Here is a 15746-nt window from a genome sequence, read left to right as displayed (position 1 = left end):
TGATTTCTTGTACATTTACTTTGTTTTATAGATATATTTTTGCTTCAGTTTCTTTTTTAAAACATGAAATTTTTTTTCTTCAGTTGCATACTATATAATTGGAAAGAATCATACAATACCGATTGGTGACTGTCAAATAAATGTAAAAGCTAAGGCACTGGAACTACTGGTACTGGATTTTCTCAGTGTAAGTACTGTTAAAATTCAATCATATTTGATGTTGGTTTTAAATTCCATCTTCAGGAACAGAGGTTATCTTTCTTCAGCAAAATAGAAAAAATAACAATCTACAGTATAAAATTCAACCCTTTCAAGACATTTTTTAACCATGTTTGCAGTTTTTGTGCTTTTGTTATGTCTTTATTGAACTGTTATTGCCCACTAACTCATTTAGAGCATCCACACACATTATATATATTGTTTTCAGCACAAGCAGGGCTTCCTTTTGAAATAATAGTTCTATAAAAACCATCATTTAGTATGAAAAATATCTAAACATGTGGGGAAAATTAGGAAAAGGGGACACATTTTCAGTTTCACCTATAAAAACGATATAGAACCAGTGCAAATAAAAAAAATGCAAAACTGTATTTAGGTATTTGTCCTGTTTTTGGAAACACCAAATTGGTATTTTCATTTATTTTGGTACTTACAGGGTTAAATACGAATGACGCGCATCACTGTTTCTAAACATTTTTTAAAAATGTGGTATGCCCCAATAGTAGCCAGAAAAACTGCTAAACAAAAGTATATATTTTCTGAAAGTTGACATCCCACAGTATTTTAACACTTTTGATTTAACCATTTTAGCACCAGTCTGTACTAAACACTGCAGTTAACCCCTTAACGTCCATTGCCGGGTCAGGCACGTCATGCAAAACGGTCACTTAACAACCTATGACGTGCCTGACACGTCATCAGACTTAAACAAGCTTAGAAAGTGATCAACGATCACTTTCTAAGCTTAAACGGTGTTGCTGTAATGCCTCGATGTCGAGGCATTCAGCAACACCGAGATCGCCATGATGGGCCATGTCTGGCCCCTCTCCGGGGCGTCAACGTTTTAAAGCGATCACCTCCTAAACTTCAATGGTGTCGCTGGAATGCCTCGATCAGGAGGCATCCAGCGACACCAAACACTTACCTCTTGATGGACTGTGACCACTCCGGAGAGCGGTCACAGCCGCAGCTGCACGCAGTCTTCACCATCCGCAAGATGGCGGCGGCCCGGGAAAAAAATAATAAAGGTTTAAAAGTTGGCTAGACGGTCTCCAGACCCTCTAGAGAACTCTGGCTTCACTTGCAGGTTGAATACAGGTACTGCATTCAACCATACAAGTCAATGGAGCCCAGCTTTCCAATCACTATGTGATTAGTAAAATATTAAAAAAATAAATAAAAAAATTAAAAAAAAAAAGGAAAAAAAGAAAAAGCTTAAAAAAAACATGGTAACATTTAAAAATTATTATGCTTTAGAAGAACTATCCAGTTCCAGCAAAATGTAAAAAAAAAAGTCCAAAAAGAGTAAAATAAATAAAATAAAAAAATAAAGTTTATTATTATGAGCAAGTGCTAAAATTAGCGCTGTATCTTCACAAAAATCCTGACGTGGAAAAATTTAAATAAAAGCATTTCAAATACCCAAGGGGTGTCTAATTTAAAAAAATGAATGGTTTGATGGGGTAAATTGGAGTGGCCGGGCTCAAAGATAGGGCATAGGCACAGACTGACCGAAATGGGGGGAAAAAAAAGCGCACTTCCAAAATGTGGCATTTTAACCCCAAACAGCAGTCAAACCCATGCATGGGTGGTATCACTGTACTCGAGAGATGTTATTGAACACATATTAGGGTGTTGTTTGATAGTGACGTATACCTGGAGCTATAAATGTATACCCAAAGTACAATTTGTGTAAAAAAAAATACCAAAAAAATACTAACACAAAGTGTGGCAAAGGCTGGTGGTAGAATCTCATGCATGGAAAGGGTTAAAATACTAGCATTTGAAATACCTTGGGGTGTCTAGTTTTCAAAGATATATGATTTGATGGGGTAAATTGCATTGGCCGGCTTCAAAGATACCCGAAATGGCACATGGGGGGAGGAATTACCAGATTTGGAAAAAATGGTTTTGAAATAGCAAAACGCTACCTGTACTTAATGCTCCATAACGTGCAGAAGAAAGCAAAAAAACATAAAAACATTGGGTATTTCTAAACTCAGGACAAATAGTAGAATATATTTAGTAGGTTTTTTCATTAGCTTTTTTGGATGAGTAAAAGATTTTTGGGGTAAAAGTCAGAAAATGTGTTTTTTTTTTTACATTTTTCATCATATTTTATTATTTTTTTTATGGGAAATTAGAAAATATGATGAAAACAATGGTATCTGAAGAAAGCCCTTCTTGTCCTGAAAAAAACAACATATAATTTGTGTGGGTTCACTAAATGAGTGAAGAGAAAATTACATCTAAACACGAACACCGCAAAAGTGTTAAAACAGCCTCGGTCCCAATGGTACAAAAGGTAAAACACAGCCTGGTCCTTAAGGGGTTAAATGTCATTTTTTTTTTCATTTTTAGCAAACCTATTCTATCCAAACTTCAGTACATTTCTTTCCCTGGGTACATGAAATTACTAAAACAACTTGTGATTTGTATTCAGAAACACCCCATATGGACATGATTTTTATGCACCGCAGGCTCAAAATTGAAACATGTGCAGTTTTCAAACATGGAATTTTGACAGATCAGTTTGCTGGGTTCAATGATCAATAATCAGTGACCAAAAAGGTCACTGACAAGTGATCAGGTAATAATTATGGATTACATTTGTTATTAATTATTTGGGGTTTTTTATTACCTTAGATGGTCCCTCTCTTTCTAGGGCAGGGTCATCCAGTGGCTGCCATAATGATCAGATCACTCCTATTGGCCAAGGTGCAGTATGGTTCTGCAATAGTTTAGAACTGCAACAGATCATGAATTCACAGCAATTGAGGTCAGTGCTGTTAACATTAACGGCAGTTCAGGTTAATGTTGCAGAACTGCTTTTATTGGAGCGACAGGGCAGCAGGGGTGGGTTGGGGCAGGTATCCACACTCATGAGGAGACCAAAGAAACCTTTCTCCCCGTCTCTGAAGCTGCCTCTGGCACTCCTGTAGGACAGATCAAAGGGCTTGTGGGGCTCTTTTTTGCTGTTGCTGTTTGCTGCAGCGTACAAAACGGGTATTAACACCTAAAATGCAGCGATCACTGCATTGAAGGGGCTAACACTGAAATGTTGCTCTGCAGAATCAGTCCCGTGGGAATGATCAAATGTGGTGCTGGTCTGCCCAGACGATTGGGGCGTTTTTTTTTTGGATGACGTACTAGTTAAATCACAGAATGAATGAGCCCACTTGGGCATGACGTAACTGGTGCGTCACCGGGGTTAAATGCAATAAAAACTTTACCTAATAATACTAACTTTACCTAATAATACTCATATACGCAATCTCTTTTAGCTATACATGAAACCCTCACGTGTTATGGCATGATAACAGGATCTACCATAAACCTTAACAAATCTTTACTGATGCTTAGGCCAATCCCTTTAATTTCCTATTTTTCATCTACACTGGGCACCGACATATATAAATTATTTAGGAGTCAAACTAACAAAAAACTATTTCACTCTCTAAATATAGTAAATACTACCTAGGGCTGCAACAACTAATCGATAATCGATAATGAAAATCGTTGCCAACGAATTTCATTATCGATTAGTTGAATCGATTTTTATCGATTTATTAAATGAGGGTTTTTTAAGAGCAAATACACCTCGTGTTATATAATCCCTTTCACTCAGTGTGACTCACAGCAGTTACTACTTACAGTCCCTCCCTGCAGTAACTCTGACAACTGGCCCCGCCCCTTCCTTTCTCCCAGTCCCACATGGCTAAGACACTCATCTAACTGTAAGTATAAAATTAATATTTGGGCTGTGGAAAGTTAGGGGAGGTGGGGGTTAATTTAGGGGCAATTATAGTTAATGCGGTGTTTAGGGGCGGTTATGGTTAATGGGGTGTCTAGGGTTAATTTAGGGGCAGTTGTGGTTAATGGAGTGTTTAGGGTTAATTTAGGGACAGTTGTGGTTAATGTGATGTTTAGGGTTGATTTAGGGGCAGTTGTGGTTAATGGTGTGTTTAGGGTTCATTTAATGGCAGTTGTGGTTGATGGGGTCTTTAGGGTTAATTTAGGGGCAGTTGTGGTTGATGGGGTCTTTAGGGTTATTTTAGGGGCAGTTGTGGTTGATGGGGTGTTTAGGGTTAATTTAGGGGCCGTTGTGGTTGCTGGGGTCTTTAGGGTTAATTTAATGATGAGGACTGAGGGTTAATTTAATTAATTTAATAAGGTTAACTTAAGATGCAGTTAGAGGTAAAGGGGGGCAAACTAAGGGGAATCTAAATCCCGGGGGAAGATTAACACAGTACTTATTTATAAAAGTATGGTGTCAGTGTGCTGGGGGTATCTGGGGGTATAAGGCATATCAGGGGGCACTGTGGAATATCAAGGGGTATAAGGCATATAGGGGATATAAGGCATATGTGGGGAGGGCGGAGTGACATATCTGGGGGTATAAGGCATATAGGGTATATAAGGCATATGTAGGGAGGGCAGTGTGGCATGTCTGGGAGGCAGTGGCATATCGGGGGAGGACGGAGTGGTGTATCAGGGGGTATAAGACATATCGGAACCACAGTGGCATATCTGGGGGTAGAGTGGAATGGCATATGTGGGAGGCAGTGTGGCATATCTGGGGGTATGTGTCGTATGTGGGAGGCAATGTGGCGAGCCTGGGCTCAAATGTGCATAACTGGGAGGGGGGGGGCAGGTTGGGAAATAAAGACAAGAAATGCATTTTGTTTTTCTGCTGTTTGTTTTTAACATAATTTGTTTATTAAATTATTTTAAATAAATGAAAAATTTACATTCATTTTTTTTAATCTGATTAATCGAAAAAATAATCGGCCAACTAATCAATTATTGAAATAATCGTTAGTTGCAGCCCTAATACTACCGCAATTCAAACAAATTTGAGGGAGCTAGAAACATTTATGTCTTTGTTTCACAAGCAGAGTGTATTTTATTAAAATAAGCTCTCTCAAACATTGCTGATCATTTTGAAACCTGCTGATGTACAAGCACAAAGATTGGCAATTCCATTCCTTTCTATGGCAAGTAAAAAAACCAAACTCAAATAGGCCTTTATATACAATGCTCAAAACCTGGAAATGAATCTACCAGATACTTTGGATTACAGTCTTGCAGCTCTTTTACACCATGCGATAGATTGGCTTGGGCAAACCGATAAATTCTCAGATGTGAGTTTAGAAGCACAAATGCCTTGTTTACTACATACACCCCTTCAGTCTGAAGGGGGGGGGTTACCATATGTGGGTTTCATTCAGATTCCCCTTTTCTGTGTTTGATGTACCAAGACAAATTACACACCTTTTTTCAGAATGAAAACATGCAAAAAAATTAATTGTGAGTCTTAGTATGTAAAAAATAAATAAATAATAAAAAAACTGGCAAAATGGAAACCCCTGATTACAGACATGCCCCACATATATAGAGTTGTGTATTTACTAGACTTGGGCACCAGGGGGCTCTTTGTGTTCGTCTTCGTGCTTGTCTTTGGGGGGAAAAAAATCTTCGTATTCCGCGAATATTCGCCCGTCCCTGTCTTCTTTTCGGGCAAATATTCGTGGACATTCTTCGTGCTCGTTTCATCTTCGTTTTCTCCTGGCAGCAGCAGCAGCAGATGCGTTCTCGCCGTGAAGGTATGTGTGTGCGACTCTATTGGTTGCCGGAAGGTCTGGCATCAACAAATGAATAGCAGAACTGCAGAATGCACTTCATTCGTTGATGGCAGACGAGCCCCCTGCCGAAACGACCAATAGAGTCGCACACACGTACCTTCATGGTGCTATCCGAGGTGTACACAATACACATTGCCCGAAACTGAGATGAAATGGAAAAGGAAATGGAAAAGGCGAATGAGTGGGCAATTGGCGACCCACTCACCTGTTTCACCCCAGGGCAAAGCATCTGCCACACCGCAAACAGACGCAGCCAGGGGGGAGAAACTACCTTTACCATTAGGGACATTTTGGGCATGACTCTAGCCAGGAAGCGAACTGGCAGAGAAGAGACGCTGGCACCACCAGCAGCATTGAAAAATGGAAAAGGCGAATGAGTGGGCAATTGGGGACCCACTCACCTGTTTCACCCCAGGGCAAAGCATCCAAACAACTGTCGGTCCTAGACGTTTGGCAGCGGACTTCCAGAGCTCAGACACAAGGCCCTAGCATAAGCTGGCTACTCCGACGGAGGTAGCTGGCATTGCCACACCGCATGTGTAAACAAAGTGAGAAAAACCAGTATAGGGAATAGGATAGTAAATGGTAGGAATTATCAACCTTGGTGGCTTCCTGGTGTGTCTGGAACCACAGCTGCAACCCTTAAGCAACACTCTCCGGGTGTTGAAGTAATACAGAAAAAAGTCCACTAGGGGGCGCTCGTGTGTTCCATTCAATGAAAAATAAAGAGAAAAGAAAATATATATAGTGTAGAGGTAAAACAGTATCTTTTGCCCTGCGTGTCGCAGATTTCTCACTCACAATGTATTGATGGAGTTCAGTGCGTCATGGAAAGGGCCTTGCGGTCCATATGCCAGGATATAAACCGAGAAGACAAACCAGAAAAAGGATCCAATAGTGTGTTATGTATATGGCGCTGGATACGCAACAAGTAGAAATATACTTACACTTAGATAAGTGTCAAGATGCTCGTAATTTCTGGTAATAATCTGGTCGCGTCTGTATATCCTTCTGCTTTGAAGAGTCCAATGATGGAATACCAATGTGTGTGTGGTGTCTAAAAACCAACCACTATTCACATATGAGGTATATTAAAATGAATATTTATTCTAAATTAGCAGCCATATAAACTGCAGCTTTAAAAAGTATATTAAAATCGCATAAAAGGTAATAATACAAAATAAAAATAATGTTAAAATAAAATTATATTGTAAAAAGTCCTTAAAAAGTCACTCAACGCGTTTCGCCATGTAAGGCTTCATCAGGAGTAGTATTCTTGCAGAAGTGGAGGTCCTTTTAAATGTTCGTTTGGCGCCATCTACTTGTCTTCCGTGTTGTGGCGTCTGACGTCAGCTGGACAATTACTTCCGGATTCAGTTCATTCATTGATACGTCGGGGTCGCTGCCTTCAGTGAAGCTTGGATCCCGATCGAAGGATTCGTTGAACCGTAGGATTAGAGGTAAGTGTAAAAACAATATCATCGTGTTGTTTGTCTTGTATATTGCAGGCTACTCCCGCAGAGAAAGTATTTTAATCGGTGTTAATACCGATATATCTGGCGATTACGAAGATCAAAGAATGAAGGTCCCGATATATGTGGCGGTTACGGAGATCAAAGCATAAAAGTATCAGTGGTGTATGCCGAAAACGGGCAGTGAAACGGGGATATAAAGGAATATATATAAAAATAGAAAACGGAGATCTGTGAAGGACTTACAAAACGGGAAATGAAGCGTGACCTGATGAAAGGAGATGCCTGATGTATATTATGTATATTAAATGTATCATGCTGGTGTATATATCAATATATGAAAGGGAGAATTAAAATGGATGTATATAGAGGAGCATACTGTGTTCATGTGTGTGTATTGAATAAACTGAATACATGAAGGGAAAAAAAGCCCTTTTTTTCCCTTCATGTATTCAGTTTATTCAATACACACACATGAACACAGTATGCTCCTCTATATACATCCATTTTAATTCTCCCTTTCATATATTGATATATACACCAGCATGATACATTTAATATACATAATATACATCAGGCATCTCCTTTCATCAGGTCACGCTTCATTTCCCGTTTTGTAAGTCCTTCACAGATCTCCGTTTTCTATTTTTATATATATTCCTTTATATCCCCGTTTCACTGCCCGTTTTCGGCATACACCACTGATACTTTTATGCTTTGATCTCCGTAACCGCCACATATATCGGGACCTTCATTCTTTGATCTTCGTAATCGCCAGATATATCGGTATTAACACCGATTAAAATACTTTCTCTGCGGGAGTAGCCTGCAATATACAAGACAAACAACACGATGATATTGTTTTTACACTTACCTCTAATCCTACGGTTCAACGAATCCTTCGATCGGGATCCAAGCTTCACTGAAGGCAGCGACCCCGACGTATCAATGAATGAACTGAATCCGGAAGTAATTGTCCAGCTGACGTCAGACGCCACAACACGGAAGACAAGTAGATGGCGCCAAACGAACATTTAAAAGGACCTCCACTTCTGCAAGAATACTACTCCTGATGAAGCCTTACATGGCGAAACGCGTTGAGTGACTTTTTAAGGACTTTTTACAATATAATTTTATTTTAACATTATTTTTATTTTGTATTATTACCTTTTATACTTTTTAAAGCTGCAGTTTATATGGCTGCTAATTTAGAATAAATATTCATTTTAATATACCTCATATGTGAATAGTGGTTGGTTTTTAGACACCACACACACATTGGTATTCCATCATTGGACTCTTCAAAGCAGAAGGATATACAGACGCGACCAGATTATTACCAGAAATTACGAGCATCTTGACACTTATCTAAGTGTAAGTATATTTCTACTTGTTGCGTATCCAGCGCCATATACATAACACACTATTGGATCCTTTTTCTGGTTTGTCTTCTCGGTTTATATCCTGGCATATGGACCGCAAGGCCCTTTCCATGACGCACTGAACTCCATCAATACATTGTGAGTGAGAAATCTGCGACACGCAGGGCAAAAGATACTGTTTTACCTCTACACTATATATATTTTCTTTTCTCTTTATTTTTCATTGAATGGAACACACGAGCGCCCCCTAGTGGACTTTTTTCTGTATTGCCACACCGCAAACAGACGCAGCCAGAGGGGAGAAACTACCTTTACCATTAGGGACATTTTGGGCATGACTGTAGCCAGGTAGCGAACTGGCAGAGAATAGACGCTGGCACCACCGCCAGCAGCATTGAAAAATGGAAAAGGCGAATGAGTGGGCAATTGACGACCCGCTCACCTGTTTCACCCCAGGGCAAAGCATCCAAACAAATGTCAGTCCTAGACGTTTGGCAGCGGACTTCCAGAGCTCAGACACAAGGCCCTAGCATAAGCTGGCTACTCCGGCGGAGGTAGCAGGTGTTGCCACACCGCAAACAGACGCAGCCAGGGGGGAGAAACTACCCTTAACATTTGGGACATTTTGGGCATGACTGTAGCCAGGTAGCGAACTGGCAGAGAACAGACGCTGGCACCACCGCCAGCAGCATTGAAAAATGGAAAAGGCGAATGAGTGGGCAATTGACGACCCGCTCACCTGTTTCACCCCAGGGCAAAGCATCCAAACAAATGTCAGTCCTAGACGTTTGGCAGCGGACTTCCAGAGCTCAGACACAAGGCCCTAGCATAAGCTGGCTACTCCGGCGGAGGTAGCAGGTGTTGCCACACCGCAAACAGACGCAGCCAGGGGGGAGAAACTACCCTTAACATTTGGGACATTTTGGGCATGACTGTAGCCAGGTAGCGAACTGGCAGAGAATAGACGCTGGCACCACCGCCAGCAGCATTGAAAAATGGAAAAGGCGAATGAGTGGGCAATTGACGACCCGCTCACCTGTTTCACCCCAGGGCAAAGCATCCAAACAAATGTCAGTCCTAGATGTTTGGCAGCGGACTTCCAGAGCTCAGACACAAGGCCCTAGCATAAGCTGGCTACTCCGGCGGAGGTAGCAGGTGTTGCCACACCGCAAACAGGAGCAGCCAGGGGGGAGAAACTACCCTTAACATTAGGGACATTTTGGGCATGACTGTAGCCAGGAAGCGAACTGGCAGAGAATAGACGCTGGCACCACCTCCAGCAGCATTGAAAAATGGAAAAGGCGAATGAGTGGGCAATTGACGACCCGCTCACCTGTTTCACCCCAGGGCAAAGCATCCAAACAAATGTCAGTCCTAGACGTTTGGCAGCGGACTTCCAGAGCTCAGACACAAGGCCCTAGCATAAGCTGGCTACTCCGGCGGAGGTAGCAGGTGTTGCCACACCGCAAACAGGAGCAGCCAGGGGGGAGAAACTACCCTTAACATTAGGGACATTTTGGGCATGACTGTAGCCAGGAAGCGAACTGGCAGAGAATAGACGCTGGCACCACCTCCAGCAGCATTGAAAAATGGAAAAGGCGAATGAGTGGGCAATTGACGACCCGCTCACCTGTTTCACCCCAGGGCAAAGCATCCAAACAAATGTCAGTCCTAGACGTTTGGCAGCGGACTTCCAGAGCTCAGACACAAGGCCCTAGCATAAGCTGGCTACTCCGGCGGAGGTAGCAGGTGTTGCCACACCGCAAACAGGAGCAGCCAGGGGGGAGAAACTACCCTTAACATTAGGGACATTTGAAGCATGACTTTAGCCAGGAAGCAAACTGGCAAAAGATGCTGGCACCACCACCAGCAGCGTTGGAAACGGAAAAAGGTGAATGAGTGGGAAATTGACGACCCGCTCACCTGTTTCACCCCAGGGCAAAGCATCCAAAGACTGTCAGTCCTAGGCGTTTGGGAGCGGACTTACAGAACTCAGACACTAGGCCCTAGCGTAAATTAGCTACACCGGTGGAGGTAGCAGACGTTGCCACACCGCAAATACGTGCAACCAGGGGGAGAAACTACCTTGAACATTTTGGACATTTGAGGCATGATTTCAGCCAGGAAGCAAACTGGCAAAAGATGCTGGCACCACCACCACCAGCAGCAGCATTAGAAAAGGCGAATGAGTGGGCAATTGACGACCCGCTCATCTGTTTCACCCCAGAGCAAAGCATCCAAAGACTGTCAGTTCTAGACATTTGGGAGCGGACTTACAGAACTCAGACACAAGGCCCTAGCGTAAATTAGCTACACCGGTGGAGGTAGCAGACGTTGCCACACTGCTTTCCAAGCTAAGAGCTGGGTAACCCAACTTGGGCAGATTGAATTTAAGAAAGGCAATCTGCTCCATCAGATGAGGTGCCATGCGTGAGCGCTGTGGACTCAGTATGTTTCCAGTCATAGAAAACACGCTCTCACTTTGAACAGTGGTTGGCGGACATGATAGTAGCTGCTGCGCAACCCATGAGAGTGCAGGCCACACACTCTTCTTTTCATCCCAGTAGCTAAGAGGATCAACATTAGGCACAGAAGGAACTTCACAGAGGTAAAGTTTGACCATTTCAGCAGCACTACTCTCCTTTCTGCTGCTAGCTCTGTCAGATGTTCCAACTATACTCCCAAGTGCCTCTTCCCAAAACGCAGCTGCTCCACTCATAGAAACATAGAAAAATAGAAAGTGACGGCAGATAAGAACCAGTAGGCCCATCCAGTCTGACCAACCTCTGAGTACTTTCCTTTAGTACTTGCCCTTAGCCTATATCTAGCTTGGCCTTATGCCTACCCCATGCTTGCTTAAATGACTTTACTGTATTAACATCTACCACTTCCCACTTCCACTACCCTTTCCGTAAAGTAATATTTTCTGATGTTACCATTAAACCTTTGACCATTTTTCCAGTTTACCTAGATCGTTTGCCATTTGGCTTCTTCCTCCAGGAACATCAACCCTGTTGCAAATTTTGTGTTGTCAGCAAATAAACATACCTTTCCATCAAGACCATCTGCAATATCACTAAAAAAAAATATTAAAGAGAATGGGTCCAAGTAGGGATTCCTGAGGTATCCCACTGGTAACAAGACCTTGTTCTGAATATACGCCATTGACTACAACCCTCAGCCACTCCTTAATCCATTCAACATTCAACTCAGCTGTGTTGTGCTGCTTATGGCACTGCTGCTGATGCTGCTGCTAGGAGCAGCCTAGGAGGGAGAGGTGCTCCTCCTGCACCTCTCCCTCCTCGGACAGCATTCCATTTTACTTGTTAACCAATTGCTCCAGGTAGCTACTGAGAACATTGAATTTCATTGCTAGCTTTCCCTTAATTCTTGGATCGCAAAGGCACGCTAGCATCATTTCGGGACTCTCTTCCATGCGTTTGCGAAGGTGTACTTTTAGCAGATCCTTCAGCTTCCTGACTATGGCTGCTACGTCAGGATGTAGAGTGCCACCTTGAACAGCCTCACGGTTTTCAAGGAACACATCCATCTTGCTGCCTAGATGGGAGAACACTGGGATTACCTGGGCCAGACTGGCAGTGTTTGATCTTAAATTTTCAGTGGCATCCCTGAATGGTTTAAGGACTGCCACTAGCTGGGCGATCACTGTCCAATCCTCCCTATTCAATGGAGATGTAATCCCAATATTATGCTCTGAGGCAAGATTTTGGATTACCTTCTGCTGCTCCAAAATCCTCTCCACCATCTCTAAAGTGGAGTTCCACCGCGTACTGACATCCTGTCGTAGGCAGTGTACGGGAAGACCTGACCTCTCTTGCTCTTCCCTCAAAAGTTGGCTAGCCTTAACACTATGGTGAAAGTGCCCAGTGATCTTTCTGCAGCGGGACAGAACTACTGCTGCTACATTAGTTCCTTCTGACATTGCTGCTTCACTACAAGATGGATGATGTGGGCTGCACAGCTCACACCAACAATATGACCATCTCGCAGCACTTTCACCATATTGGCACCTCCGTCAGTTACCACAAAACCAACTTCAACATTGGTGCCCACCTCCGCTCCCACCCAAAGGCTAAACATTTTCCTCATTGCATGCAGAATATTTTGGGAAGTGTGCTTTTCATCCATCACTTCTGCATGGAGAAGGAATGATCGGTAGCCTGCTGCAGCAGCTTCCTTGGGCACACCAGGCTGCCACCGGTGTGCTGTCAAAGAAAGAAAGGCATGCTGCCCACTAGGTGCACTCCCCAAATCTGTTGTGAAATGAACAGACTGACCAGCAGCCTTGGAAAGCTCTTCTTTCACTGCTGAAACACAGGACCAATACAATGAGGGGACAATGTTCCTACTGAAAGTGGAACGTAACGGAACTGTATATTTTGGAGCCACAGCCACCATCAATTGTTTGAAAGGCTCCCCTTCAATCATGGAGAAGGATGCCCCTCCAACAGCAATGAACTGACCAATAAGTCGCGTTACTTTATTGGCCTGCTGTTTAGACATTGACCTCTTGGAGTGGAATGCCACAAATTGTTCCAGGGTGGGCTGGACATGCAGTGCTCCAACCTGCCTTGGTCTCTGGCTGCCAGCACTAGCTGCTGCTGCTATTGGCTCAGAAGCAGCTGTTGGGGTTTTTCCACTCTCTCTGTAGATGGTACTAGTTGTTGTTGTAGTACCACGGCCACCAGCTATGCGGCCTGCACTACGTTTTACTTCTGCATCTTTCCACAATAGCACAGCGTTGTGTTGCGTGCTGAGGTGATGCTTCATGCTAGCACTGGTAAAATGGCCAGACACTTTCCCTCTGTTTATTAGCTTCCCACAATGTTTGCACTTTCCATAGCGCCCTTCTTCAACATTTTCAAAGTGCTCCCAAACTGGGGCGCGCATAGGCTTGGAATGTGCCTTGGGTGCTGCTTCTACTGCTCGGGGTGGATGGACAGCAGCAGAACTAGTGGTGGTGGTACTGGTGGTACTACCAGTACTGGCCATAGTGGGACTGCTAATTGTTTTAACTCTACCAGATTTGGTAGGTTTTGCTGCTGGTGGTGGTGATGATCGTAGCGGAGAAGGTGGAGGCTCAGGGGAAAATTGTGCACTAGTCATTTGTACACTGCTCCCTGAGGAACCTGATTCCTGACCACTCATCTCCTCTACTTCCTCTGGCTCATAGTCTAGTTCTTCATTAGCCAGATCAAATGGAATTCCTGCTAAGCTGGAGCTAAGACTGATATCGTGACTAGTAGTAGTGCGAGCAGGAAGAACAGACTCTGCACTTGGCCTCTCAGTCTCAGGCTCCTCTGGTACCTCGCTAGGTGGAGTTCCACTATGTGTAGCCCTCTCTCTAACTGTCTTTACAAAAATATTGTAAGGACTTGGTGGCTTGCTAGAGGTACTAGGAGGACATGGCGTGGCAGTACCGGTGGGAACAGTAGGCGCAGCACTAGTGGTGGTAGAGGCGGTAGAGGTGGTGGTGGTGGTTTTCCCTATGAAGGAATGAGGTCGCTTTGGTTTGGGAAAACCCCTCTGAGTCTTGCTGCTAATTTGGCTCTGCTTGGTACCTTGCATGCTGCTTGTGGATGGGGAAGATGCTGCTTGGGGCAAAAGGCACTTCTTTTTACTCACTGGGCTAGTAGAAGTACAAGTTGTGCTACTCTTTAACTTTGAACGTGCTTCTGGTGCTTTAGGCTTTCTGTAAAAAACCATAGAGCTTGTGGGCCTAGCCGCACTACTACTGCCTGCTTTTGGTGCCTTTCCTTTACTTGATGATCCTTCAAGCAATGCTTCCCCAAATGATAAGCGAGAGCTTGGCCTACTTGGCCGACTAGACTGACGCAAAGGCTGCATCTTAGAACTGGTGGTGGTGCTGGTGGTGGTGGTAGATGGAGCTTGTCCCTCCTTAGTCCCAAAAGGAGGATCCATTTCAAATTTTGTGTTGTGTGTGTAGTGTAGTGTTTAAAAAAACTTAAAGACTTTGAATTTACACGGGCCTAAGAGCCTATCCTACTACTATGCTAAACCTAAAGCTATATTAGTATTCTAGTCTAACTCTAGGCAGACGCTCTCAAGCCCACTAAGCTAAAGTGAGGTTAAGTTATATATAATATTATATTATTAATAGATTAGAATTACTTATATTATGGATCATAGATAGAATATAGATTATGAATTAGAAAGAATTACTTATATATATTATAGATTATGAATTAGAATTTATATTATATTATATAATATATTATAGATTAAGAAGATTAAATATTAGAATTATTCTAGTACTACAGCTAGTAGCTTGAAGCTTTGCTTAGTACAGTTGTTGTTATCACACAGTCAATGTTTCTTGAAAAGAAATTAGAAATCAAATAAAATGTCACAGCAAAACAGTTAGCTTCACTGTTTGCTGAAACACACAGCACTTATGCGGCTGTACTCACTAGCCCAACAAGTTCACTTCACTGATGGACTGAGGTGAGCAAAACACTAAGGGTACTTTTAATAAAATTAAAATAAAATGTAAAATAAATGAGAAAATCTTTGCAAAACAGTTAACGTCACTGCTTGCTGATCAAAAAAGAACAGGGCACTTATGCGGCTGCACTCACTAGCCCAACAAGTTCACTTCACTGATGGACTGAGGTGAGCAAAAAAAATTATTAATTAAGAAAAATTGACTTGGTCTCTTGCTGTTGCTAAAACAAAGCACAAACTATAGAGCTGCAGCACCAGTACTAATAAGATTAGCTGAACTATAAGATAGTAGTAATTATTAGTTATATTTATAGCTAATTTAATTAACTATTAAGATAAGAATTATAGAATTATTGATATTAATGATTTTAGATTAGACACTAGTAGATGTCTTGAATGTCTACAGTACACTCTACACTAGTATACTATTACTAACTATAGTATATATAACTGACAAATATATATATAATTATATAATGTATTGAATTATTAATTATTAATATTACTGATTTTAGATTAGACACTAGTAGATGTCTTGAATG

General features: G+C 42.4%; 1 protein-coding gene across 1 annotated transcript in view; it reads left to right on the top strand.

The window, feature by feature from the left end:
* Window positions 1–15746, top strand: part of IFI35 (interferon induced protein 35) — a 100203-nt gene that overhangs the window by 17344 nt on the left and 67113 nt on the right. The window contains exon 5 of the mRNA XM_053453633.1: window positions 84–187. Coding sequence (XP_053309608.1) covers window positions 84–187 — 104 coding nt within the window. The remainder of the gene's footprint in view (window positions 1–83; window positions 188–15746) is intronic.

This window comes from Spea bombifrons, chromosome 13 (genome assembly GCF_027358695.1).
Source record: "Spea bombifrons isolate aSpeBom1 chromosome 13, aSpeBom1.2.pri, whole genome shotgun sequence".
Lineage (NCBI taxonomy): Eukaryota > Metazoa > Chordata > Amphibia > Anura > Pelobatidae > Spea > Spea bombifrons.
The sequence above is the reverse complement of the archived record's forward strand: the minus strand, read 5'-3'. Positions and strand labels throughout refer to the sequence as shown.